Raw genomic sequence first — 27,262 nt, forward strand, 5'->3', positions numbered from 1 at the left:
CTTCTTTTAATTCACAATCAATTAAATAACTCACAAATTCTCTTACAAGGAGCACAGGAACAATTACTTCCCACATAATACTGTGATATTATCACTCACACATCTTTACATAAGTTCATACATTAGGCTATTCTGCCCATTAATGCTTCAAATACAGGATGAGGCAGTGAAAGCCAAAATGAACACTGATGATAAAAAGCTGAACGGATATTTAAATAAAGCATATTAAATTGACTCTCTCCTTAGCTATACACATACTTTAAAATGCATCTCACATTTTCAGTTTGATGTGTTCACTTACCTGAACACAATACCCAAAAGCTTCAGTTAATACCTACACAGCTAATACTTTTCTTAGAAAAATAATCCTCCTCACTATATACAGATACTTGCAAAATTCAATTTCCTAAAATTCACTTCTTACCTGCACTAAATGAAATGTGAATGAGAAGCTGTGTCATTAGGAAACCAAATTAATGGTAAAAGCTGTTCAGAGTTATTTTCTCTGAGATTATGCTTATTCTAGCTCAGCTGGAGGAAAAAAAATAGAAGAGGCTGTGCTTACAGACAATTCCTTTTCTGTTCAAGTAATGAATATATTCTTAACAGAGACGACCATCTCTGCAGATCAAGATCCTGAGAGATAGTAGACATTTTTAGTGCAAGTGAACATTTAAACAGAGAACACAGGGAAAAACACCACTGTGTTGTTACAGATACAGCTTTCTATCTACTACAATTAATTTTGGCTGCTTCACAAACGGTATCCCAGTATCCCCCAAGATCAGCAAGGTTTGTTTCTTCCCATTTGCATAAATTAATGCACGCTCTGCAAGCAGCTTTTGGCCACAACCTATGTGTTAAGGAGCATGTACAGGGAGGAAATATCTTCTAGTTGGAATGACTATGGTTAACATCTTCAGTTAAGACAGCATTGAAAAGAAACAGAACATCTTTAGTTGTGAGATTTTTCTATGCCTTAAGAACTGGGTGGTGCAGCCACACCTGTTACATTATCTATGAAAAGGCAGAATCCTGTCATGCAAAAGGCCTTTCTGCCACCTTAAGTTACCTAAATCCATCAACTTACTTGAATTGTAATGACGAAACAATGGCTTATACAGTCTCTCTGTAACAGCAGTGCCTGTCCAAAAAAGAATATTCTCTCAAACTTAAGCAGCTGGTAAGCTAAATCATTTGCCAAAGACTATGGAAGAAATAAAAATAGATCCCACTAACTTTCAGCTTCCAGGATAACCACAAAATACTTCCTCCAACCCTTTTGCTTCACCAGAGCAGGTGAAGGAGGTTTTGCTAAAGCACTAAAGCAACCATTATCATTAACTGAAAAATAAGTTTAAGAGCCAACTCCTATCTCATCAAATGAACTCCTTCACTGTGCTGCTTCTATTCTAGACTCCCCACTATAACAACTCAGAAAGACTCAGAGATGCAAAACATCCTGAAAACATTACTCTTTCTCAGAATGCATGCAACACCTTAAGTCCTGCCCACCTCAGAAAAGAATGCTTTAAAAAATCTTCAGTACTGCCATGTCAGCTACATTCTCCCTGTTTTGGAAACAGCTGCTGAAAATTAACCTTAAGCTCATCAAGATCTGTGCAAATGCCTCCTTCTACTTGCCATGGTTCTGGGAAGTTGTCGCTCCCACTAACTGCCTACTGAATGATACAATTCTTCCAGCTTTCCATGGGAAGTAGGTCCTCTGAAAGCTACTGGACTCAGTGAAAATGAAACAAATCGGAAAGATGACCAAAATACCTGGTTCAATGTGACAGAGGAGCTCTCCCAAGCTGCTCAATCAGTAAGTCTGAGTAGGCAGAACTTTCTTCCTGAGGAGAAGTTCCTCCCCAAAACATAAACATCTAGGGCTGGTGAACTGCTGCTGCCATCCCTGTTAGACTTCCATTACATATCAAATAATACCAAGCATGGAAAGAGCTAATCCTATCTCTCACCAAAACTGAAAACACCAGTACAGGCACATGCATCAGCAGCTCACCTACATGTTAATCCTATTTCCTCTCAAATCACTGAGAGCTTTGAAATTCACCACACTAAAACCAAAATATAATCTTAGTTCAGAGACAGCTTGGTCCCATCTACAGAGCACAAAAATCCATTAATCAATGTCTCTCAAACAAAAGCGGTTCAGCCCAGTTTAAGGACATAAAGAAGAGCTTACCGACATCATAGGCTGTATCCAACTATGCCAATGCCCCATCAGCAAAGATTCTACATAGCTGTTTTACATACATTAAGCAATTTTTGCATGACACCTCATCCAATGAACTATGATTGGAAGGGAAAAGAACTGCTAATAGCAGAGCAGATCATGATTAAAGGGGTAAACAAATATTTTTCTCCGTAAGAGTGTGTGTCTCATTTGAAACATGGCCAGAAGTAATGTTGGCTTTTGTCATCACAAGTGCATGATGGGTGAAAAATATTGCTTCAGTGACTATCATGCAGTTCTCACAAGCCTCCTAGTTCTTGTTGCCATAGCACTCATACGTGCTTATGGAATGTACAGCTCACTTATGACTGCATTAAGAAATGAAACTCAGATGAAATATACTCTTAGTGCTTAACAGGGAGCTATTTCAATGATTTACAATCCATCAGTGGATGGACAGAGAGCACGGCTCATTAAAGCAACAGTAGAGATAGCTTCCATGACTCTGCTCTTATTGAAACATCATTCAGGTAAGAATAAATAAATATATAAAATTAGCCCAACTGAGAACTGTTATAAGGGAATTAACAGAAACACGGCTGTTCAAGTAAATGAAAGACAGCATTAACTACTCTCCTGTTTCAAAGTGAAGGAAGACAGGATACTTGTAAAACCCGTGCTGTTGAAGCCCCGGCATTTCAAAATGCTGTCAAGAGGCATAAGCTGTATGTCTAGTCTTAAAGGACTTGCTCCAAGGACAGCCAGAAAGGTTGCCCTTAGGGAGCTGCAGTGCTTAAAAGGAGCCATTTGATGGGATTGTCAGCTTAAAAAGAAAACTAATGACCTAAATCCAAGATGTGACTTGCTTAGAGACTCAAATAGTTTATGCAAATAAGTTTATGCAATTGGTAGCCTCTTACAAATATTTGAGAAGCAAGTTTTCCTCTTGCTGAGTTTGAAACAATCCTTTTGCTTACTATTCAAAATACACATTTTGAAACCTGAAAACATGAGATTAAACCTTTATCTATAGAAAGACAACAGCCAATTCCACTTCCCAAATCTTCCTCAGAGGAAGAACAGACAAATATAAAAGTGGCTCATTGACTTCTGTGGCCAGTGCTCCTAGTGTAAGGTTCACTAATAACCAACTCACCATTACAAGTAAAATCACAGTCATAGGCTGGACCTGCAAATATTTATGCATTTACTGCATAAACATGAAGTCAGCTGAGCATATATTAAAGTGAATGTAGATCAAAGATTATAGATCAGATACCCAAACTGTTACTCAAAGATAGAGAATTCAGATGCATAAATAGAAATAGGTTAAAAAATCTCTACATTTCCTTTGTATACTGTCTGTGTAGATCACATAAATAAAAAAACATGTTGCTCTCATCTGAAAAAGCATTCAGAGAAAACACTATGAGGACTACTCATGAATACACCTATTTTTATGATTGCTCATGCTAGAAACGCTGATAGAGCTGCCTACAAACAACTTACACATTTGAGAACTCAACTAATCTCCAAACAGGGGACCAAAGGAAAACATGCACAAAAGAACTGATCAGGCACAATAAATACCACAGTGGAAAATGCTACCTATTGACTCTACTTTTAATGGCATATAGCTCATAACAAGCTGTGCTTTTTAAGTGCCCAAGAAGCTGTTCCCAAATAAACAATGAGTGATCAAATAATCAGATCTGTTTGAAAAACATTAAATAAAATAAATAAATAAAACAAGAGTCCTGTTCCTTCAGTTTAATTTTCCGAGTATTTTGGTATCCTTTCATTTGAATAAGGATTTGCAGATAAGATCAAAGGAATTCTGCAGCTGCACACACTAAAAGGCTGGACCACGCTTGCTGCATTGCAGAACACAACTGTTCTTTCTGAGCAGTTTCACACTCAAGAGCAATTACAGCTCATTTATACACCTACCCATCATCCACTGGAATATGGGCATCACAAAATAGACAATATCAATCTTGCATTTCAACTGTCACATATGTTCAAACATAAAGAAATGTAGCATGAGAAACTTGATGCATCCCTTCAGAAATGCAAATGGTCAAAGGGAGAAAACAAGTCATGGAAAACTGCAAAAAACACACAAAGGCACAAAGAATCGTTAAGAAAGACGATAGGAGAGGTTAAAAATAATAAGAAAGATTATGTAGGAACAAAGATAATATGAGAGAAATTCAATCTGTCTCAAGTTACCTAGGAAACAGAGTGTCTGTGTGGTGAGTGGTTTATAGAGGAAAAAAATAGCATTGTTTAGAAAAACAGCCTTTCAGAGAATTGCACAAACTTAGCAAACAGACCTACAGAAAAAAAGAGGCAGTTCAAATTCCCACCAGGCCTAACAACTGGCATTTTCAAAGTTTTAACTCAAAGTAGTTTAAAATAGACACATAAATCTCTGAAGGCAAGCATTTATAATGGATTTAACAGTGCACCATAAATGCATTTTTGCCTCTGCAATATTAGCAATGACTTTCAGAGAAAGGTCCCCATATAGACACACAGAACAATCTACTTCCAAAATTACAGCAGAGAAATCATTTAAGATTTAGATTTGTGGAGTTAGATTTTAAACCCTAATTTTAAAAGGCCAACCCAAAACCACTGATCTACTACTTTTAGATAAAACTACCTTTTTTCTTTCCCTCCTTTTAATATTCAATGGTACCTGCTCCGGGTACACAAGTAATACTTGAGGCTAATGACGACAGAACTCAAAGATTATACCTCATCTTTCTCATCCAATTTTCAATGACTCATGGCATATAACTGTGAATGGGGATAGCCAGACTACTGGCTGTCATGGCAATAAACTGCATAAAAATTAAGAATTAGAAATGCGTTTTAAGTTCATGCAGCCTCCAGAACTGGTCAAAATGATTCCTCTCAAATCTTCAAGGAAATGTTTCCTCAAAAGGCTTGCAAAGTTCCAGGCAGCTTTTTTTTGTTGTTGTTTTTTTCCCCCACAATAGGTAGGAAGTAGGCAGCTCAGGCCTCTCTGGAACTACTCGAACACATCCCAGACACTGCATAATCTGTACATGGCTCCTCTTAAATTCTCTCAGTCTTCCTCTCCATTTTTTCCTAATTCCTCCACCACCTCAAAAAGCATTTTTGTTATGATTTTCTGGAGGAAGGTAGAGAGAATTTCAGCTATAAACTGATGTAGGGTAGATAAAAAAGAGAGAGGGGAAAATTCATAATCTTAATGTTTTTCTCATCTTGTGAAAGTATTTCCCACCCAGCTCTTGCAGCTAGGAAAGCATCTTTCCCATTTTGCAGTCTGATCTTCACGTTATCTTCTCCAACTATTGTTCCTCTCATATAGAGGATCAGAGGAAAAATGAAATCAGTTGGCCTGTTTGCTTTGCAGGGTAAATGACAGGCATTGTGTGGGTCACTGATCTAAAAACCACAGCTTGGAAGTCTTTAATCTATCTATTTTAGGTACATCTATGATGACCACTTCGACAGTACCTTAAGAGCAAAGTTACAATTGTAGGCTGGGACCATGCAGAACTTCTTTTTATGTCTATTTAAAGAATGTAAATACTCTCTAATCTGACAAAAACCAAGCCAGTCTTTCAAAACTTCCTTCCAAGCTACCTCTCTACTTTTCTCTGGGAAAAAGTTATCAAGAGCTTTTTAAAACATCAGAAACTTTGAAAATAAACACTGGTTCAGGGATAAATATCAATACTGAAGACTAGGAAGTACACTGACCTTCTATCTTATACCAGGATGGCAGAGTCACTCATAACTGCAGGTCACTGCCAGACTGGTCCATAACTTGGTAGGTAACGGGTAATATCTCAGTATCCTAAGGACCCCTGTCTTGATTGACTGACCCTAAGGCAAATCACCAAAGAAACAGAACAAGCAGAAGAATTTTATGCAGATGCCCACCTTCCTGCCCACAGGTATTAGCAGAAAGTGTTATAAATCCAAAATGTTTCGTGTGTTTGTAGTTCACGTTTCCAGTTGCACAAGTGATCATGAAGACAGAAGTAGTTCCACAGATCAGTTGCAGCACAGGCTTTCTTCAGCTTCACATGGTGCCACTGGTTGTGAATTTTGAGACAGTAAAGAATTCCACGAGTCACCTCACGCTGTCATTCCATGCTGAGGTTACAGAAAAGAATGATGCAGTGCATTTCGATCACATTGGTGCTTGAGGAACCACAGACATTGTGTTAATTTCATGAGATCCCAAGTCTGAGGAGTATATAGCCTTTTTTTCAGTGGAGTGAATATTTGTCCCTAAGAAGTCCCAGAAGTTAGGAGCAGCTGGTACTGGGGCTGTCTGTTTCTGAGCAAGTTCTACCAATAGTGGTTTAGTCCACCAGCAAGTGTTTTCCCCATGTGTAAGGCTGTTCTGGTGATAAACAGCAAGAGATTCTGGAGTCATATAGACGCCAATAGAGCCACGGACTTAAACTGTTGTTTATTCTTATGACTCTGAAGCCCTATATGTAACCACCACTGAAAAAAGATGATGAAGGGTAATGGAAATCGCTTGTCTTTGCCCAACTGCCTGCTGCTTAGAACTGCTTTCTGTTAAAAAGCTACACTCCTGTAGATTAATATTGCAGTCACTTATTAAAAAAAGGTAGTCATGTATATGTTTGTATACTTGTTTCTTCAATTTCTACTTATATGTAAACCTGCGTACAAATTCAATTCACCTCCTAAGTCAAATAAAAGCCATCATCAGTTTACGCAGGCTGGGGAGGAGTGGGAAAAGAACATGATATCTGGAGAACCTGGGAATTTAGTAACAACATACACTTCCTTTTCTTTACCCTGAGCCTAGACCCCACTAGCTGAAAAGTGATCCATCCAAAAATATATCTATAATCTCTGTGTGGCTTGAAGTTTTCACATTTTATAGCAGTAACTGACCCCACTCATAACAGGTTCAATAAAAGCCAAAAGTTCAACCATCACAGCTCCATCTTGCTGGTTCAAGTAAACTGCAGCAGAGAGTGGAAGAGTTTGGCCATTAGAATGCTTTGAATCTGCAGAAGCTCGAACACCACCATGAAGAGGCAAACCATTGTAATGACACGCTACATTTGTCAGCAAGGAAGTGGGATCATTGCTGTTTTAGACATACATCTTCTGGGGCTAATAGTGGCTTTCAGCATGTGGCAACAGTACTGCTCAACTCAGCAGGAGAAGAGGCCATTACAAGTCCACCAGCAACTCTGCTGTGCTTTTGATGAGGTAGCAAGGAGGTGGTGTTGAAAAAAATAAAATGAAAACAGTAAAATCTCAACATTACAGTTGTTGCTCATTCAACAGGGAAAGAAGAGAGCCGGAAAGCTCTAACCTGAGCTGCCTAACAGAGCTCTCCACGATTCAAGTCCCAGATTTTTTTCTTGGCTTTGAGCTCTGGGCCAGAAAAGGAGCAACCTGAGCAAGGCTGGAATGTCAGCAAGGAAGCAGAGGTACCTTAGACCCAAAAGCTGTTCCCAGTGGGATAGAAGTGAGAGACAGAAACCACCCACTTGTGCCAACTCTATCACTAAATGTCACTCAGAGATACCACCTTTGTCCCCATAACTCATAAAAAAAAAAAAAAGAGAATAATACACAAAGTCATCTTGTAACCACACTATCAATGTCCTTTGTAGGAGGATGTGGGATACTGTCTGGCTAAAGCTTAAATATATTAAGTTCACAATGATTTACTAATCAAATCTTCACTTCGAAGTGAGAGAGGAATAGAACAGTAACTCACTGGAGATGTTGTTAATCGAAGGATGGCTCCATTTTTTATTTCATTACGATTCTGAAAGAGAAAAATCCAAAAGGTGTTATTTAAGACTCACATAAAAAGCTGGAACACTGAGCAGAATGCCACACTAAATCAGCAACAGTACTTTCCCCTGTCTGCAGGCAAAAGCTTCCCTCTTTAATTTCCAACATGTATACAGTATTTTTCCCCACAAAGACATACTAACATTAGCTTAGAGAAATAGGTGGCTGTTGACATGATAGTTAACTAAACTGAACCTTTTCAAGAATGACTTCATGTTTTTCAAAGTTTAGCTTCCAGTGGCAACTTCTAAATATTGCTTTGAAATATCTTGTCTGTGGTGTCTGGCACTGGTACTGTGCTACATAGTTGAGGAGTTTGTAAGTTTGCTAAAATCTGTCATTAAACATCTGCAGGATTTAAAATTTATCCCACTGGCTCTCTGTTTTCTATAACAAGAACATGCTGACTTAAACCACTGGAACCAACCCGCTGAGCTCTGCCACCGGGACTTTGCATTCTCCCTCAAAGTAAAAAAGTATTGCTGTTAGTGGTAAGTAAAGTTCAAACATGCCATAAGTCATTCTAGTTGCCCAGTCGGCAGAGAGAGGTGGCATTAAACATCTTATTTTGGTTACACTCACATAACGTGTTCAACTAAACTAAAGCTATGAAAAAGTTGCCATGGTGTATGCTCACAGTATCCCCAACTTTGCAGTAAGTGCCCATATGCATGAAGACGTTTCCCTCTGATAGGCATAGGGGAAGCCTTCCCTTCTTTAAACAAGCTACCTCCTGTTCTCCATACGTTAAAAGAACACAGTACATAGCACAACGAACATACTAACAGGAACTGACTGTGCACAGTGCAATGCACAATCACAGCTTCTTTCACATGGTTCAAATAGCTTGTTCATTGACCACTACCCTAATTCATCAAAGGAATCAGCAGAACCCTAACAGTTTGAGGGACAGGCATTAATTTTGTTCTAAAATCACTTTGCTTTCTACACACTGATGCTTAGCCAAAAAAATATTAAGATATATTTCTTATCAGACAATTCTTCCCAAATTAATTTAATCCTTCTTGCTCCCATTCTGATACAAATCAAATCCAAAATGTTAAAAACAGATAAATCTTGCCTGAAACCAGGTCAAGTAGTCCCAAAATAAAACTGGTTCTAGCTATATGCAAGATCTCCCTCCACCCACAAACACTTCTTCACTCTAACTGAAGCAACCGAAGTGCCAGACAACACAGGGGGTACAAGGGAGCTTTTTTACAGCATCTTTCCTTACACATGCATATAACTCAGCCCTTAGCAGTTTCCTCCTGCCAGAACAGTTGAAACAAACTCACTTTATAAACAGTTGTGGTGGCTTAAACTGTTACCACCTCCTGGATTTGTGGAAGCAAATAAAAGCATTTGCTTTAGGACACTTAGTTAAATCTACCTCCATCAACAGGTTATACACACACGCAGAAGCTTCCATAAGCTTTACTTAGAAGGTGGCAAATCACAGCATGCAAAAATATTAAAAGCAGTTAGGGAATCAGACACACTTAACTGTACCAATCAAATTCAGAAGTGGAAGCTCATCAATATCCGTATGAAAGTATTTCAGCTAAGTAAATAGACTGTTCTTAAGCATATGTAAAAGCACTCACACGGGCTTTTTTTTTTCAGCAGCATAACTTTAAGCTCAAATTTTCCTGCTCCAATTAACACAAACTACCAAATCAGATGTACAAATTACTTTTTGGTTTAACAAGTTGAGTCACATCATCTGGGATACAGTAAGCATCTCTACAAACACTCTTAGTGTACTGCAACATAAGGTACCAGGCTGTGTGTGAGAAAGCTACACTACAGTTTCAGGAGGACCAAGGAGTCAGCAGTGGCACCTGCTCTTCAGCAAGGCAGGGTGCCTCCCTCACCACCCTTTTGCCTGTGTGCTCCCTTTTCTACCTTGCACCACCTCCAATAACGGACCCACCTGAGGGGTCAATTGCATAGTCTCACTAACCTGGTAGAAAGCAGCCCTGGCAGGAAAGAGAGGAGAGTTCTCTGTTAGGTTAAAAAACAGAAACAAGCTTTGCAAGGATAGAGCACCAGTGCCAGGAAAGATGGTAGAACCACATACTCCAGAGCAAGGAAGGAGTAGGGGGAAAGAGAACAGAGAAAGCAAGAGGAAGAATTATACCTTCCATTTTTGGAAGCAACAATATGTCAACCACAGCCTGAATTACATTATTTCACTGTCTCTTAAGGCTGAAACAATGCTTCACAGTTTGTTCATTCACAGTAGTTTTGTCACGAGCTGAAACCCTAACCCATAAAAAGTTTAGCTTAACCTAGTATACTCTCTACAGTGTTATGCATGCAGGTTAAAAAAATTAAGCTCAAATTACTTAAGGACACTTGTAGATAGCATAGATTGACTCTATGACCCATCTAGCAAGTGAAAAATACTTTTCTAAAAAACACTATTTCTCTATATCAGAGGAATTTAAAAACAAGTGGAAAAAGGGAAGTCGATAATGTTGCTGAAGTTCAGATACCTCACATGTATAAACAGAAGTAGTATTCTCTAGGGTGACCCTATGCCAGCAGGTTATACATAAAACAGCAGAAGAAAAAGAACACAGAGTACATAACAGCATTGCTGGAAATTTTGTTTGGGGTCTTTTTGTTTATTTATCAAGCCAAATCTGAAACACCAACGCTTTCAGACTCAAAGTTGTGATGCCTGTCAGAGCCCACAGTACACAAAGTGCAAAGACCTTTCTTTAATCATGCCTGGCTCAGAGAAAAGGGTATAAGTCCACCCTATACTGTTAATTGAATCGCTGCTATCAGAAGAGATAGAGAGCTCATCTTCAACTCCTGACTTAGACAAACGCTTAATGAAAACTGCCTTGAAAGCATTCAAACCATCAAGGCTTTCATACAGCAGGCCAGCCAAAAACTTGAAAAGGGTTAGCTGTTCCCTAATCAAAAATCCAATTTTGTTTATCCATTCTAAATAATGACTTAAGTGCCTACCAAAAAGCAGCATGTAAGCATACAATTAAGCCAAGAGGATTTCCTACATTAACTGTGTGATGCAGTAGTGGGCACACCAGTTAATTTCAGTTGCAACATTTACCAACAGTTAATCTGCTTAGTATGAAGGACAGCATCCTGGGGATTTCTTTTCCAGGAAAACAGAATATCATTCCAACCCAGCACCCTGGTTTTGACAATCACATTTGCAAGCACCACTGCTATTCAGGATGGGGGACAGGGCACACCACCACCATAAACCTCTTCCAAGCCATTTCTGATCTGTTTCTCAAGTGTACATCAGGTTTGTAGATATTGTCCATGCTGTTGATCTCTATTAGGGAAGCTTATTCCTGGGCAGAGAGCAAACTAGTGAAATATTACTATCCAAAATGCCCTTAAAAAACCCTCTGTAACAAGAAAATAGATTTGTTATAAATATTAACAAGGACTATGACAGCAGCTATATAATGTTATGCATACAAATAAGACCTGTTCACAATTTTCTATCTAGTAACAGTCTACACTCACTAAATGATTTTATTCTAATTGAGGAGGTAGTATTCCCAAGCCTCCTACTGCTGCATGATGACACTTTCCAAGCAGAGTCTTCAATCAGACAAATATGCTCATGAAAAAACAAACAACAAAACCCAGCAGGAAGTAGAGGACACCTGGACCATTCACTTTATGTTCACATCTTGAAGACCTCTGACTTCCAACTCCACCAGATGGTGCAACATGAACCTACATTATCTGCCACCAGATTCTGTTCCTTCTCAAAGCTCTGCCCGTACTGTGCCATAGACCACATTGCTCAAAACACGTGCAGGAAACTTGCATAGTTTTGCATCTAAAAAGCAGGCCTCAGGCATTAACAGAGTCCACCAAACCATAGAGAGGGTTTAAAGTATGTGAATTCACTTTCAAAAAATCAGTCAAGCCAATTATTCAGAGCTTTGCTGGAGACACACTTTGGAAAACTTATCAAGTTAAATTAAAGTTTATTTTGCCATTTATTTGTCTTATCATTTTAATAATCTGTTATACCCAGCAAAATGCCTCAAGATTCAGTTCATTCTAACTGGTTGGAATGGAATGTTTTCTTAACATACTTGAGGAAGGCCTAGAAGCATTGGTTCCCATGGTTATAGCTCGCTCAGCACTATTCTTTAACCTTGACCAAACAGCTTTCTTCAGACTTCTATAACTGGGCTAAAGAATAACAGCCAAGAAATCTAAAATTCTTCATGTGTTTATATCATTAAGTAATAGATTCTTCCCTATTTCCATACTACTATTCTTTTATTACACCTTCCTCTAAATTGACACAACAACAAAAAATTAAAGCTATGAAATATACTTTAAAGTAGTGACTCTGTAACATTTCTGGGAGGATGAGTTTGCGCAAGTAGTAAACAAGGACAAAATGATACACTTCTAAATCCACAACTCAGGAAAGAGAAGCAAATTCCTCCTAGGCAGATCTCCCTTAAAACTATGAATCAATGTGCTCTAACAGCCAGTAAACACTGAGCGTCATCAGATGTGGTACTATGAGGGCACCATTCTGCCACAACACAAGAACTTCATGCACACGTATGCAGGGCATTGTGCGTAGTTATGATCTTCACATCTTAAGGAGAACACAGTAGTGTCAGGAAAAAAAAGCATAGAAAGGCAAGTGAAACGGTCAATGGGATTGAGCAACTGCCTCACAAGGCAAGGTCTCCTCAGTTTGGAGGGACAAAGGACAGAGGAAGGAGAAGAGTGGACAAGCTGAATGCAAAACTGTTGTTGCCAAGTCCTGCAGTATGAAAAGAGGGAGGTAACTTGATGACAGTAATAAGGGATCAGTTTAAAGCACACAAAGAATGCGCCTCTTCATTCAGCAGACAGGGAACTTCTTATGCTTGCTGTCAGCAAACGGTTGTGAAAACAGACAGTACTAGCAGGTTCAAGAAGAGATGAAAAAAACTCATAGAACTTCTACGGATACTAAGTAGATTAAGTGTAGATGCAGCCTCCAATACCTGTAGTACAACAAATGCAGACACTGAGGAAGCAGGAAGGGAGCGAAAGCCATCATCTGATCAGAACCCTAAATGGCATTTGCTACTGTTACAGCTGGAGATAGACTATGAGGTTAGATAAAACATTGGCCTGACTTGGTAGGAAATGGCTTAAGTTCATTTTTAGTCACCAGAAACTTTAGTAAGATGAGAGTTAAGAGATACAGGTAATCATCAGTATTGTACTACTGGACATGACAGGACTGCGCTGTTTTAGAAGAAATACTAAGGCAATTAATCTTGCAATAACGTTCCTTTTCTGGGAAGCTGCTGGAAAAAGGGAGAATGTCCTTCAGTTTTTCACATTAGAATTCAATGATAGCATATAAAGCGTTGGTTATTTAGCTGAAGTTTCTGTAGAGAGTAAGATTTTGCCTGCTGTTTATCTACCTTTGTTCAAGGACTACAGAGGCTAGTAAAGTAAACCAAGCAGTGCAATTTCAGGGTACACAAGGCACTGCAACTCTACAGCCCAATGGAGGCACAATTCTGCACATATCCTTCTAGCTTGTGGACTCCAAACAGTTTCCACATGTTGGATCTACCAACATGCAGCAGCACAGTCAACCACCTAACCTTGGAACAGTCACTTCTTCCTCTTCCCTTCATTCACAAAAAGGAGAGGAAAAGAAAAAAATCCAGAGTTTTCTTCTGTCAGATCCATGACTTGAACCAACTCACCTTCCAGCAGTACCGTCACTAGGATGCTAGGGGAGTGAAAGGAATGAAGCAAGGGAGAGGAAAAAGAAAGCTCAACTACCTTTTTCTCCAGTAACTTGCAGTTACACAGCTTGAATGCCACTGACACCACACCCAAGAAAAAGTCCACACTTTGTGTGATTTACACATCTTCAGGTGGAGTGATCCACGTGGATAACATTATCAGGTAGTACTTGCTCTACCAGCAGTGGTATTACACTGTGGGCAGACATCCTTCTGACACATTAAAAGAAGCTACACACAAGTTATTTTTAACCTGGATCAGTTCCTCAATTAAACCAACCACACAGACAGTTATGCCAGTAACACGGAAAGGGTGGGCAGATAACAAGAAGCCCCATCATCCTCTGATAAGTTGGAACATAAGAACTGCACCCTGCAAAATAAATGTCGGGAAATTACAAACTTAGCTGGGCTGATACAATTGATGGTGAGATCATGTGAGGAAATCAGAACATGGAACTAATATGGACACCCAAAAAGAAAAAAAGGATTATCAAATTTTTCAATGCAGTTCACCCAACACATTCACTCATAGCGTAACTGAGGGTCCATGCAGGAGCATGGACCTGCTCCTTAAGCAGATGCTGCTACCAGGAGAAGTAGTAGAAGATCCAAGCCAAGACTGTGGTTCACAGTCACTTTGCCAAATCAAAGCACAGCTTGCTACCCTAAAGCAGACTCTTGCTTTTTAGTCTCTTGCTCATTCCTACTGCTATTTTTATGTGGCGTAAACAGTTGTAGAACTACTTGATGAGTCAACAAGGGAACTAAACCAGCTGAAAATGTTATGATTTTGGGCTTTGCCCAGTTTGTAAGGGAAGAGACAGGAATAAACACCATAGTATCAGCAGGAATGAAAGCCAGCTCATTTTGCAAGCATCACATTTGGAGCCATGCTAAAACTTGTTTAGGGGAAGGCCTGCAGGTGCTTGTGCTTCTCTAACTTATACATCCTACTCCTACTCCCGTGCCTGAGCCCTTCCTCTTAGACACAGAGACAGTATGTAAATCATCTCTTCTCTACATGCGACTACAGTCAGAATCTGCCAACAAATACATTCCACATCAGGCTAAGCCACTTCCACAAGCAACTGAGGGACATAACAGCTAACAGCTGTTAAAAAGAACAAAGTTTCATTCCTCTTCCTACCCTTCCTTTAACTTCTTCCTTCTCTGCAGCCCATTTCAGGACATGATTCAAGGGTCCTTACATCAGATCAGACACACTGTTCATTAAGCACATTTAATAAATTAAGCAAATATAACCAAAGTGAACCCCCCCTTGCCACCAACTCAAAACATTGTCCAAAAAACAAGAAAACGTTGTAGCCAGCAGAAATGAAGTGGTAGGATCTCATGGCAAAGGGAAGAAGAAATAAGAACTGTCTAACTGTCTGCTTTCAGCAGTGAGCTGCTATGTCTGTTCACTGCACCTTGTAAAACTACCTAAATAGCTTGTTCTTTAAGTCTGAAGATTTAAATGTCATTTTTATGCCAGTCAGATCTTAAACAGGAGTCTTTGCTATCAGCTGAACCCAAACAGTTCCACTGTGCCTATACTATACCATATCATACCTATCTTCAAGTGCTGCAACAGAAAGGCAAACATTTTTAAAGCTTTTGCTCTGTAGTGATTGAGAGGCAAAATTACAAACTAAATTCAAGACAGTAAATGTCTATATAGCTTTTATTTTTTTAAAAAAAAGGAAAAAACAGAACACTTTATCCATCTCATTAGTCCTATGGGGAACTAAGGAATTAAACAAAAGATACTGTCACATCAAATATTTAAAAAGGAAGTCGGAAGAAAAATTAGTCTGTTCATGCTGGGGCCAGAAAGTACAGCAGGTTGACAAGACAGAATGACTTTCTTTGGAAAATTTAGCATAAACCTGAAGTCCTACAAAACGCGTCCTAAAAACTTGGACTAACTGGCTAAGGGAAGGATGACCAATGTTCTTGAAATCAGCCTGAACAAAGAAGGATTGAAAGTGATGTAGTGCAGGGATACTAATGTCTTACTTCTGTCCCCTAAAGAAATACTCTAGTGTCCGCAAGTTTTTACCGGTGTTCTGAGGGCTGCATCACCAGCATTCATCAAGCAGCCACGAACAAGGCCACTCTGACTGAGATTCCTAACAATAAGCAGCTCTTAGTGTTAAGAGTTTCTGCAGGGCTGAGCAAATGCCTCAAAATAGCAAGAATTTTGGAAATACACTGAGAATACTGCATGCCACATTGAATCATAGAATAACCAGGTTGGAAGAGACCCACTGGATCATCGAGTCCAACCATTCCTATCAAACACTAAACCCTGCCCCTCAGCAAGGGAAAGCTAGGCATAGTTTGGTCTCGGTCAAATCTGGATTGCAATCTGCCATTTATGCAGCACTACTAACAAGTGTGTTATCAGGAGTAATGCAAAATGGCAGATATGAGGAGCAGATCACTTAATACATTTCTCCAGTTCCCAGCCTTCATGCTACTTCTCATTCTCAGCTGCTTAGGAAGTAACAAGTCCTTCAGTGAATCAGAAACCTTCATTACTGAGAACGCTTACTTCCAACTCACTGAAGTTTAATTTAAACAGTGAAAACGGATGAATACTAAAAACATGAAAGAAAAAAAATACCAAAAACTCCCAACTCTACAAGCAGTTCATTTCTTGTCCTGTCATTTGCATACACTCCCACACAGGGAGCCTGTAGTGGCACAGTGGAATTTCACATGAATATACAATTACAGGTTGTATTCAGAAAAAAATAGGTCACAAGCAAAAAGCACCTTTGATAAAGAACAAACATCAGGGACTCTACCCAGGTTCCCAGCTCGGAGGAGCCAGTGGGTAGCAGGATGTCCTATCTGCAAACACAGCAAGAGCTGAGTAATAACCACAAAAGTAAGGTGGGGGCAGCTCCCTGTGTAAAATTGCACAAAAGTCTCTTGAAATTAACAGAGACAACTCAGTGCCTGCTCTCCTCCACTTCATGCAATAAGCACATAAGAACGAAAGGTAAATGTGAGAATCAGGAAAGAAAAAACCCACAGGGAGTCTTCAGAGACATCAAATGTAAAATACTGAATACAACGAAATTGTGACTGAATAAAAATGAGCTGCAGTCAATAAACAGAGAAATGAAATGTTCTTACATTTAAAAGTAAACATAAAAAAATGGCATCAGTTATCATCACTGTGTGCTGAACATGGCTTAGAGCTGGCTCACAAACCTCCTCATCAAGACAGAGTTAGCCTTTTATTTCTGTCCCTGGATTCCTAGTACTGGCAGCAGAGGAACACAATGGATAGATAGCCGCACCATGGTTTTAGCTCAGGAACACACACAGCACACAAAATTATACAGCCATTTCCTACTCTTCTTATAGCATTTTCTGATCTAAACCTGAGCTTGTCTAGGCTATAGAGTTACTGGGTTTTTATGCCGGATGTACACATTCATCTATTCAGGTACAACCTGAGCTGACCGCAGCAAAGTTGACTTTTTTATTCTCTGTTATATAGTATCAAGCACAATGAGATTCTGATACAGCAGTAATTTTTTTTTCAGATGCTTGACCTACCAAAGAAATGCATCTCCATGATAAGAGAGGCCTTTAAAAAAGGACTAAAATACATAATTAATTATTTCCACTGCACTGTCGTGGGCACAGATACAGCTAAACCAGAAAGCCAGAGGCAGCAGTCCAAACAGCATCTGCTGTGCTAAGTCCTGTCTCTAGTAGGAACTCTGGCTGACTCACAATTTGTTAGAAGATTGCCCTTATACCATCTGAAGGAGTTATTGCTACTCCTGTAGAGGCATTTTTCCAAATAATACAGTCAGGGAAAAAAAGTAAGAGACAGAACTGCTTGGGCGTTGTTTTTATTTATGTATAGTATAATCAGGAAATATAGGTCAGCTACAAAAGATAAAGAGTTCTGCATATGACAACCAAAACACAGATGCGCTGCTTGCCACCCCGAACCAAAAATATAGTTGTGAGCCATGTGTTGACAGTCCCACATTTGTAACATTTTCACTTCATAGTTTTTAGTTACTTCATATAAGAATTCATTAATTGCTCGTCTTTCTGGTAACTTTAAACTTGGTGATCTTTTAAAAAAAGAGTCTCTACCTGGAAGGCCATAAATCAGCAGTCATCCAGGCTCTGCAGAAACAAGACTTATACATGCTTTCTGCATATGAACAGACATATAATTAATCTTTGAAAGCAGTGAAAAATATTCACTTATTAGAAGCTGTCACTGTCACAAAAGAGCTCTGCTCATGTCCTAATAAGGAGCAGATTGAAGTAATGTGGGCTTTAACAATTAGTGTTGTAGTTTCATTGAAGCGTGTGTGTTTGTCCTCATGCCTGGTGCTTTTCATGCTTTAATTCAGAAAGCAATAATATCCTACTGCATACAAATGAGTTAAAGTATGTAGAAGAGGCGACAGCCTATATAAGCCTCTCTCTCTAGCCACTATCCAATAAGCAGTGATAAACAGTGAACAATATCTAATAAAAGTCACAGACATCTGAGTAACACTGGTGGAATTTAGAGCCCTTCTCTCTTATTTATGTGACTCAGAGTCAGATACTCTGCATATTTTCAGTAGGGAATAAACAAACTCAATGTCCTCTTTGCAGTACAATCTAAAACATTCTAGAATGCCAACATTTTCCACCCTTATTGCAGTTAAAGGCAGCCAAAAGCCATCAGACATTATTTTATGTCAAAGAGAAAATATTTCTCTTCTCCAAAGCTGTAGGATCTTACCCATCAATGGTGGAAGATTCCTCCAAATGTATCAGGACAAATTCCTTTGACAAACCTGAGTACTCACTCAATCCTGGCTTCTTGGAAATATTCACTGTACAATCAGGGTTTAAATGCCAAGTGGCAATTTCAGCTGTGTCTGGTTTATTGGAAAATATTGTGCCACAACTCAAGGCAATCAACAAAACAGTCTCACTATTTAATTTGGGTAGAGGCAAAACACAGCAGCCAATAATTACTTCAGCAGTTTTCTTTGTGGCGGCTTGAAGTGTCTTGTCGATTGAAACTTGAAAAGAAAGCAGAAAAACAGCACACAAGGAAAAGGGGATATCCCAAAACAAACTATGACACGTTGAGAAGGCTGTCTGAGGTGACAAATAGCTAAATGAAAACCTGAAACTGGTCTACTTAAAATAAAGAAAAAAGGAAGAAGTATGTTATGAGCAACTATTCTAGCTGTCTTCCTAAATTTAGTCTTTCTAAATGCTCAACTGTGTCTAAGTTCCCCTTACTTCTTGGGTGAAGGTAAGAATTACAGCAAGAGAAATGTTAGTTCATATCTCAGCTGTGTTTAGCGCATCCTGAACAACGGTAAAATGCAAAACAAAACCAAAAGACCCTTCCACTTAATGAGTAAGCCAAAATAAACCGCTAATAAGGCAAGCAAGAGACATCTACTCCTATGCAGCCAAGCTCAGGCTTATTTAGCTCAAAATTCACTGAGGGCAGGAAATCTGCTTGCAGACTTCAGTGGGTTTTGAAGAGTGTTCTTTTCCCATTGCCTAGATATCATACTTCTACGACACTAATGTGTACGCTCCTCCAAACAAATAAGTTTCATAATTTCAGTAATTTCAGCAATTGTATCACTAATGCAAGGAATGAATATACTACTTGGTCTCATTTGGATGAGCGTGTCCTCTTTATTTGGGCTAGACATTCCATTTTTATTACAGCTACAGCCATTTCGTTACTCTATGCTGAAATCATTGCATCGCTTCATGAATCATCTATTGCCACGCTATCTGGGGACCAGAAAAATAAGCCAACATAACATACAGAACTGGAAAAAGACAAGACAGCAGGCAGGAAGGAGCCACAAATATTACACAGTCACTGAAACTTATTTCTACCTGATCAGTCAAAGAGAGAAGTAACTTGCATTGAAGGTCTCATCAGACTTCAAAGAGCCCTTCATGTTTTACATATTTCAATTTCCTGTACAGCACTTGTCAGCAGAATACTAAACATGCGCAAATACCAAAGCTGAAGGGCTCAGTGTTTAAGTCTCAAATTGAACAGACATAAAGGTGTTGGCACATTCGAACTCTTATTTTCCTTTCCAAAGAGAAGAAATCCATGCAAAATCATTGAATCAGGTATTCCAGTACCCACCCTCTTAACAGCCATCACATCAGGGAAAATACTGTATACTTGATATATTTTAATTTAAAATAAGTTATTGCGGCATTTTGATAGGCTATGCAAAAAATTGTGTTAAATGATTTACCTACCTTCTCTGTGATATAGAAATTAGAACTATCAGCATGCTGCAGCGCAAATTGATCATGATTTGCAAGAGACCACCTTAAAAATAAATTAATCACAAAATGAAATCTTAAAATCTCAAAAAGTATCCTTTACATAACTTTACTATGATCAAATAAGTGCCTGTCATTCCCACGTATTACTCATACTTTCCCATGGCTTTCAATTACAAGATCCAATGTTTAACATAAAAGCATGTTTACAATGGGAAAACAAATATATCCTATGAATGAGATTTTTCCCTTTGCATATCTGAAACAAAGCCCTAAACTTGACCATTATCAAGACAGAAATTACACAGGGATGAAAGAAGAGAAACTACTTTGTCACTACAGTGACACTTCAGTGCTAAAAAAAAAAAGAGATAATGATCTGATATTCATTCCAGATTCCATATGAATTCATGCCATACTTTTTGCTTGCAGTAAGCAAGATCACTAAAACAGACAAAAAAAAATTTACAGTACAAGGATTTTATGCTAGCTTATACAATACCCAACATATACAGTTTTAAATTAAATATATTACATTACACATAAAATACCACCTTCTTAACTCAGCAGGAATTTAATGAGTATAAACTAGTTTCTCCTGTGTGGTAGTACTTAATTAAAATAGCATTTTTGTCCCAAAATGTTAACATATTTAAACTAAAGCAAAATACTTCTCTTAGCCAATTACTACTAGTTCACATTGTGGGACTTGTGATAACATTTCAGTTTCATGTCAGTCAGTCACATCAACTGGACCCAGTGCTCAAGAATCAAAGCTACAGCCACTATGTCTGTTCCTTAAGGCATCAACTGCAGGACCACAAGCATAAAGTGAGTGGGCAAAAGACATCTCTGCGCAGAAAGGCAACAAACAGTCTAACTTAGTCATCCATATGATGGGGCTGCTTTGTTAAGAACCTCATCTTGAAAGGAATTAATCCAAAATAGACTGCAATTTTAAAATCTGAAGATAGAGCAACTACAAGATTTAAGAAACTAAGGACTAAGCACACAGGATATCTAGATTTTCTTCTGAAAAAATTATGTTCTCATTGGTTTAATAACTCAAAGTATAGTATCTAGTATGTACATATGGCAGAACTTACCCATCACAGACTTCTTTTATTATTGAGGACAGTGGCTTTTTCTGGTTAAGGAAAAGAAAAAAATAAATAAATCACTAAATTGGAACAGTCCTGAGCTTAAAATACAACTCCAAAACCACCGACCGAAAAGAACAAAATGAGTTAGTACTATTTCATTTTTTGCTTCATATCAGGCTTGATAGAACCCCAAAATTTTCTGCTGCTATGGTCTGATAATCTATAAAGGCAGAAATTCTACACATACACACGGTGACATTATCAGTCTTTTTTATCAATGTTAGCCAATACAGCATCAACTCAGCTTATCAACTGAGAAATCAAAGGGTCTTCTGTATACACTGCATCTCATTATTCAACAGAAAGAGAAGATTCAGATATCAACAGGACCACTCCCCAGGAATAACATCTGAAGCAAGAAGACTTCCAATATTTTTAAACCTTCTTTTGTCCCTTGCAGATAAGGTCATATTATGACAGTAATGCTCTTAAGTACATATATGCAGGTTCCCCTCTGATAAAATGACAGCTGGAAGGTGTTATGATCCCAGATGTATCAGTTCTGCTTTATTCTCTACATCTGTGAGCACAAGCATTTAGGCTGACTGAAAGCAGCTCTGTTGCTTTGAGTCCCAAAATAGTAGGAAGAGTCTAGTCCGGAGATGTTGCAATGCTATGAATGTTGCTATAAACACAGGGTGCATGTGCAAGTGTTTAGAAGATTGCTGGGTAAAAGAAACTGCATTTTTTTTATAGCAAAACCTAGATGAAGCTGCATGGCAAAAAGAAGCAGAGCACATTTCACCAGTTGGACGACTACTGAGCCATTTTTCTGCAATATTGGGTGACCACACAATGTCACACAGATCTTTTGCTTCATAAAAATTCCCCAAATCACCTAAACAGCATATAGGACCCCTATAATTGCTTCCAATAATCACAGCTCACTGAAATCTTGAAATGCAAACAAAATAAAACACACAAAACCCACCACACAACTACCCATAAACCAAAATTGTCAAAATAAGCTGTTTCCCATTAATGTGTATGGAAAACTGATTAAGCTAAAAATCAACTCAGTAGCAGCGTGTATCATACGGAAGGACAATTATTTCTCCCTTGGATTTGTTTTCTAAACTGCCTAGACAGAAAGCCAGAGATGGGACTCCCTTGTCAGGTCAAGACCAGGGAAGAATTTGTTATTTCAATAGTCGAATCAACTAAGCCAGTTTATAAACAAGCGAAAAACATAACATAAAACCATTTTAATCAAGCATGAATGAAAGCATCTGCTGAAATGATCCTATCCCTGCTTGCCATACTGTCTCAATTCTTGATTTCCATCCTGCCATTACTATTTATATATGACCACCCAGATGATCCATACCAGGGAACCCAATGAAACAAAAACCAGGCCTAGTAAAAAGGAAAATAAATAGTTTTCACTTAGACCGTTTTCCTCATCTGACTTGCTATATACCTAAATGACTAGCAAATATGAGCACAGGGGAGAAAAGGCAAGAAATACGTAAGTGCTCCATTCTGTAACCAACATGTTCCTTCTCCACAGCATAGCCGTTTGCATAGCCACAGCCAGGCTGTGAAGCAGAGCAAGCAGATCATGCAAGAAAGAAAGAGAGCATTCTCTTCCCCACAATCTTTTAGGCTGATCAGTTCCTCAGTCTGGATTACTGTGTCATTTATGTGCAGCTGCTTTGACCTGCTGTCCTCCTGCCTGAGGGGTTTTGTAGCTTCTGCAGTCCTGTGAAAGCATCCCTGCTTCCAACCACTCTCTTCCCTCTATCCTTTCCCAGGAAAAGAAAACACATTTTCGGGGGAGGGACAGAGGGAGGAGCACAGGTTTTTCTGGAGCAGGATAATGCCAGTTTGCCATCGAGAACACCTGTGCCAGCCTGAGGGTGAGACAGCTCTGCACACTGCCTTCCCATCTTTCTTCAGAATGCTTCTGCAGGTCTTGGTCTAGTATTTCCCTATTTTGACAAAATTTGTATCTGGGATGTCAATTCCTTTTACAAAGTAAACTGATACAACCTAACAGGTTTAATAAAACAGAGGACCAAAAGAGCAACTGCCTGTCCTCCCCATTATTTCCCGTAGCAACTATAGTTTCCGATTGGAAACTATGACAAAAAGACACTTTAATAACCCAAACTGGTAATAATACAAATACTGGGAAGGCTGGATACAATTACTTTCCAAATCCTTATTTTGGTACTTCTAAGTCGCCTACAACATCAGTTTTTATGTCTTTTCTCAATCCTACTCGTCTCCCTCCCCTTTTTCCTGTTCTATACCACCTTCACTTTATTATACGACATTATTTGAAACCAAAACCTCAGACAAAACAGAAAAAAACCCCATCACAACAAATCAACTAGAATCTGTAAGAGACAATTAAAAAAATTATAACAAAATGGATCTTCAATAATAAAAATCATTGATACAGCCAGCCCTTCATAGTACAGCTTTGTCTGTCTCTGGCACTACTGCTACAGCACTGATGTGACTAAGTTAACAGCAACAGGATGAAAAAAAGAGGACTCTTCTGGGATACAAGATTTGCAATTAGTAATTTGATAGCACTTTGCAAATTAACAAATGTAAAATAAATACCACTGCAATCCTAATAAGCCACTGCTCCTAATCATCCCATGGGCTACACTCCCCCTACACAGACGTCTCCAGACAAAATTCTTCCCCCTTCCCTTCCCTACTAAGCAGATAAACTGTCACCAGCACCCTGTTCACAGCTGTAAATGGGATGTCACCGAAAAAGCAGATGAGGGCTGCCACGACTCCTGCTGTGCAGTCGCTTTGGCAGGCAGCACTTCTGCCACTCTGACTGCACACTGCCAGGCCTCCACACCAACAAAACCCTGACTTGCTCCAGGAGTGACACGTGGGTGAGCCACCAGCTCCCGCAACCCTTCCCAGCCAGCTCACAGCCGTGTCCAGAATCCCTTTGCAGTCCTGTTACTGAAGGCTGCTAAGAGACACATCCATGCTTAGGGAACAGTCACAGGGTGTAACTATTTACTGCACACACAGGACTGTTTCAGTATTAGAAGACAAACAAAAATGAAGTATTACATTTTTTTTCTTTTCAAACCATGAAAGATGAGGTAAAAGCCCATTTACATTCTCTGCAGAGTAAATCCACTCAGCAGGGCATTCAAAAGCATGGGGTTCTTTACCTGTCTGTAAATGTTTGCCTGATGTCAAAGAGAATACACTTGACGGTTTTGTTATTTTAATCTTCATAAAAATATGCTTATAAAATTTATATATTTTTGTTACATTTACAGCCTGAAAAGTCAAGATCGCCTTATTAATGTACTTCAAAGAATACCTTACAATCAGATAGTTCAAAACTATTTCAAAATTTTTCCTTTATCAAAATGAATATTTTGTGCTAGTGTCTTTTAGTTCTGTTTTTTTAACTTGGTCCTCTACACTAGTAAAAATAAAGTATGCTTTTATACATGCTCTTACACTCATTTAAAGCTCTGAGAAAACAAGCCGTGGCTGTAAAGGCATGAAATAACACAAATCAAAAAATGTTATGCTCCTTATAGCAGATAAATTTCAGCTAACATATCACAGCCATCTGCATTGAATGCACTGGTTAGTATGCAAGTATTTTCCTAGGGCAGGTATTAAACTGATGTCTGAAATCCAGCAGGAAACGACAACGAGGCATTATGGCCTCACAACTTACTGCTTTGCTTATCTGGAGAGAAATCCTGCCACCGACACCAAGCATAAGCAGCACTAGAAATTATGTTAATTTATACACCCAATAAAGCTTTATCTGCATTGCCTGGTTAGTACAGGTATCTGAGATGCTGGCTAAATGTAGCCTTAAAGACATCCATCATGCACCAATACCTACTCACCACTTTTGTGCTCTCAGGTCTTGTCTCCAGATTGTGTACACTACAGATGCACACAGACGCCTAACTTTGTCTTCTTGAGTACCTGCCTTTGCTACTCATGTAATATTCCATAGCACTTCTAGAGTACTTTAAATGTTTTTTTAAACTTTTACATGGAAAAGACGAGGGGTAATGGGTACAAGTTACTTCTGGGGACATTCTGACTTGATACAAAAGGAAAATTTTTCACAAAGAGAACAACGAGCCATTGGAATAATCTCCCCAGGGAAGTGGTGGATTCCCCAACACTGGACCCATTTAAGATTCAGCTGGACAGGGTGCTGGGCCATCTTGTCTAGACCATGCTTTTGCAAAGAAAGGTTGTACCAGGTGATCCTTGAGGTATCTTCCAATCTGGTATTCTATTAGTCTATGAACTTGCAGAATACAGACTGAAATTTCCCACTACAATTTTCTCACTAGTTTCACCCTTTCATGCCTACACCTTGGTATCCTCATAAAAGTAACCAGTCACCAGGAAACTCTAAGTCCAGGCATGCAAGAATTTAGGCTGGGTGAGTCCAAGACACTGTTTTGTTCCAGGGAAATCATGGGATGAGCAAAAGAAAACTCAGAACATTCAACACACCAGTGCTGACCAAGCCCTAGGTCCTGTTCAAGCTACCAGTACACTAACCTGGGTATAAAGCACTTCCAAATCAAATAGCAAATGTGTGTGTGTGCATGTGTGTATGTGCATCCATGAGCTGCGAAGAGGACAGAAGCCTAAATCAGGGTAGAAATCTATGTTATACATGCAGTTCTGATATACTTTTATTGTGCTACACCAGGGAATTGTAGAAATGTTTCTTTTGGGCAAAGGTCGAACATCTCTCCTTTTCAAATGAGTCCCAGAGACGCACTGCTTTTATCTTTTTCTGGGTTGAGTGGTTTTCTTTGGACAATGATTGGGATATCGCTTTCCTTGGCTGACACTTTTTAATCACAGAAGTAACAAGAAAACCCTTAACCCTTGCTGTCATTAAGACTATCACAGAAAAAACAGCAGATGCAGCACATCTGTTAGCAGAAAACACTCACCATAGAAAAAAAAAGTTCTGTTACTGATCTGTACATCTGTCAAAAAACAGACTGTCAAGCCAGTAAATACATTATACTGTCTATAATTATGGCTAGCAGTCTCCTAACAAACCTTTAGTACAAATGTCATTTTTATGGCTATTAAAAAACAGAATAACACCTCTTTTCACAATCAGTGGGGGCTTCACCTGTTACTGTCATACACCAGGGGCTACAGAAATAGAAGCAGGCTTGTACAGTACCAGATGCTGGTAAGCCTGGAGCCTTTACTCACTACTTTGCTGCTGGGTTCTCATGACATAAGAGGCAAGGTCTTCACCTAAATGAAGGAAGTACTGGAAAGGTTTGGGCTTCAGACTCCTCAACCTGCTCTAAACCACTTCGCGAATCAACTCTCTCCAGTGACTACAACATAGTATTAGTTAAGACCAAACCTGTTAATTAGGCACTGGGCATCTGTAAAAGATGGAGAAGGGATTTCCTTAACTCAGAGGAGCACTGGAGGGAATGAACACTACAGCGAAAGAGACCATAAAGACCAGGTAACCATGTGGTGCTGTTGGTGCAGCCACACAATCCAAAGCAGAAAACATTCACACCCGAGAGCTGACAAGCAAAACCCTCAACAAGTAGAGTCTGCTGATGGGAGAGAGCTGGCTCACTTCACAGCACCTAAGGTAACAGTTTCAATGTGTCAATGGAAATACTTTGGTATAAATATAGCAGTAAGGGTTCTAAAGAGCAGACAAGACTTGGGAAACCCAGATGTTCATGTTCTCTTCCCCTTCACTCTCAACTGCAGCTTCCTCAGTTAATCCCTTCCCTCCCCACAAAGACATCCTCACTCCCAAATCTGTAGTTCACCAGATTGAAGCACTGCTCCATACATATGTTTGGGATGATACAGTGACTGTACAAGGAAGCAGTGAAACATAACGTCATTTAAAAAAACCCCCCAAAAAACCCCCAAAATAAAACAAAAAAACCCCACCAACAGAATTTTAC

The 27,262-nt window shown here is 39.1% G+C and overlaps 1 protein-coding gene across 2 annotated transcripts in view; it reads right to left on the reverse strand.

Annotated features, from left to right (window-relative positions):
* Window positions 1–27,262, reverse strand: part of ELMO1 (engulfment and cell motility 1) — a 311,923-nt gene that overhangs the window by 226,784 nt on the left and 57,877 nt on the right. For both annotated transcript variants that reach the window (XM_069859885.1, XM_069859886.1), the window contains 3 exons: window positions 21,264–21,304; window positions 20,131–20,203; window positions 7,977–8,027 (listed from right to left, as the gene is read on the reverse strand). In XM_069859885.1, the coding sequence (XP_069715986.1) occupies window positions 7,977–8,027; window positions 20,131–20,203; window positions 21,264–21,304 (165 nt within the window). The remainder of the gene's footprint in view (window positions 1–7,976; window positions 8,028–20,130; window positions 20,204–21,263; window positions 21,305–27,262) is intronic.

This window comes from Phaenicophaeus curvirostris, chromosome 6 (assembly GCF_032191515.1).
Source record: "Phaenicophaeus curvirostris isolate KB17595 chromosome 6, BPBGC_Pcur_1.0, whole genome shotgun sequence".
Lineage (NCBI taxonomy): Eukaryota > Metazoa > Chordata > Aves > Cuculiformes > Cuculidae > Phaenicophaeus > Phaenicophaeus curvirostris.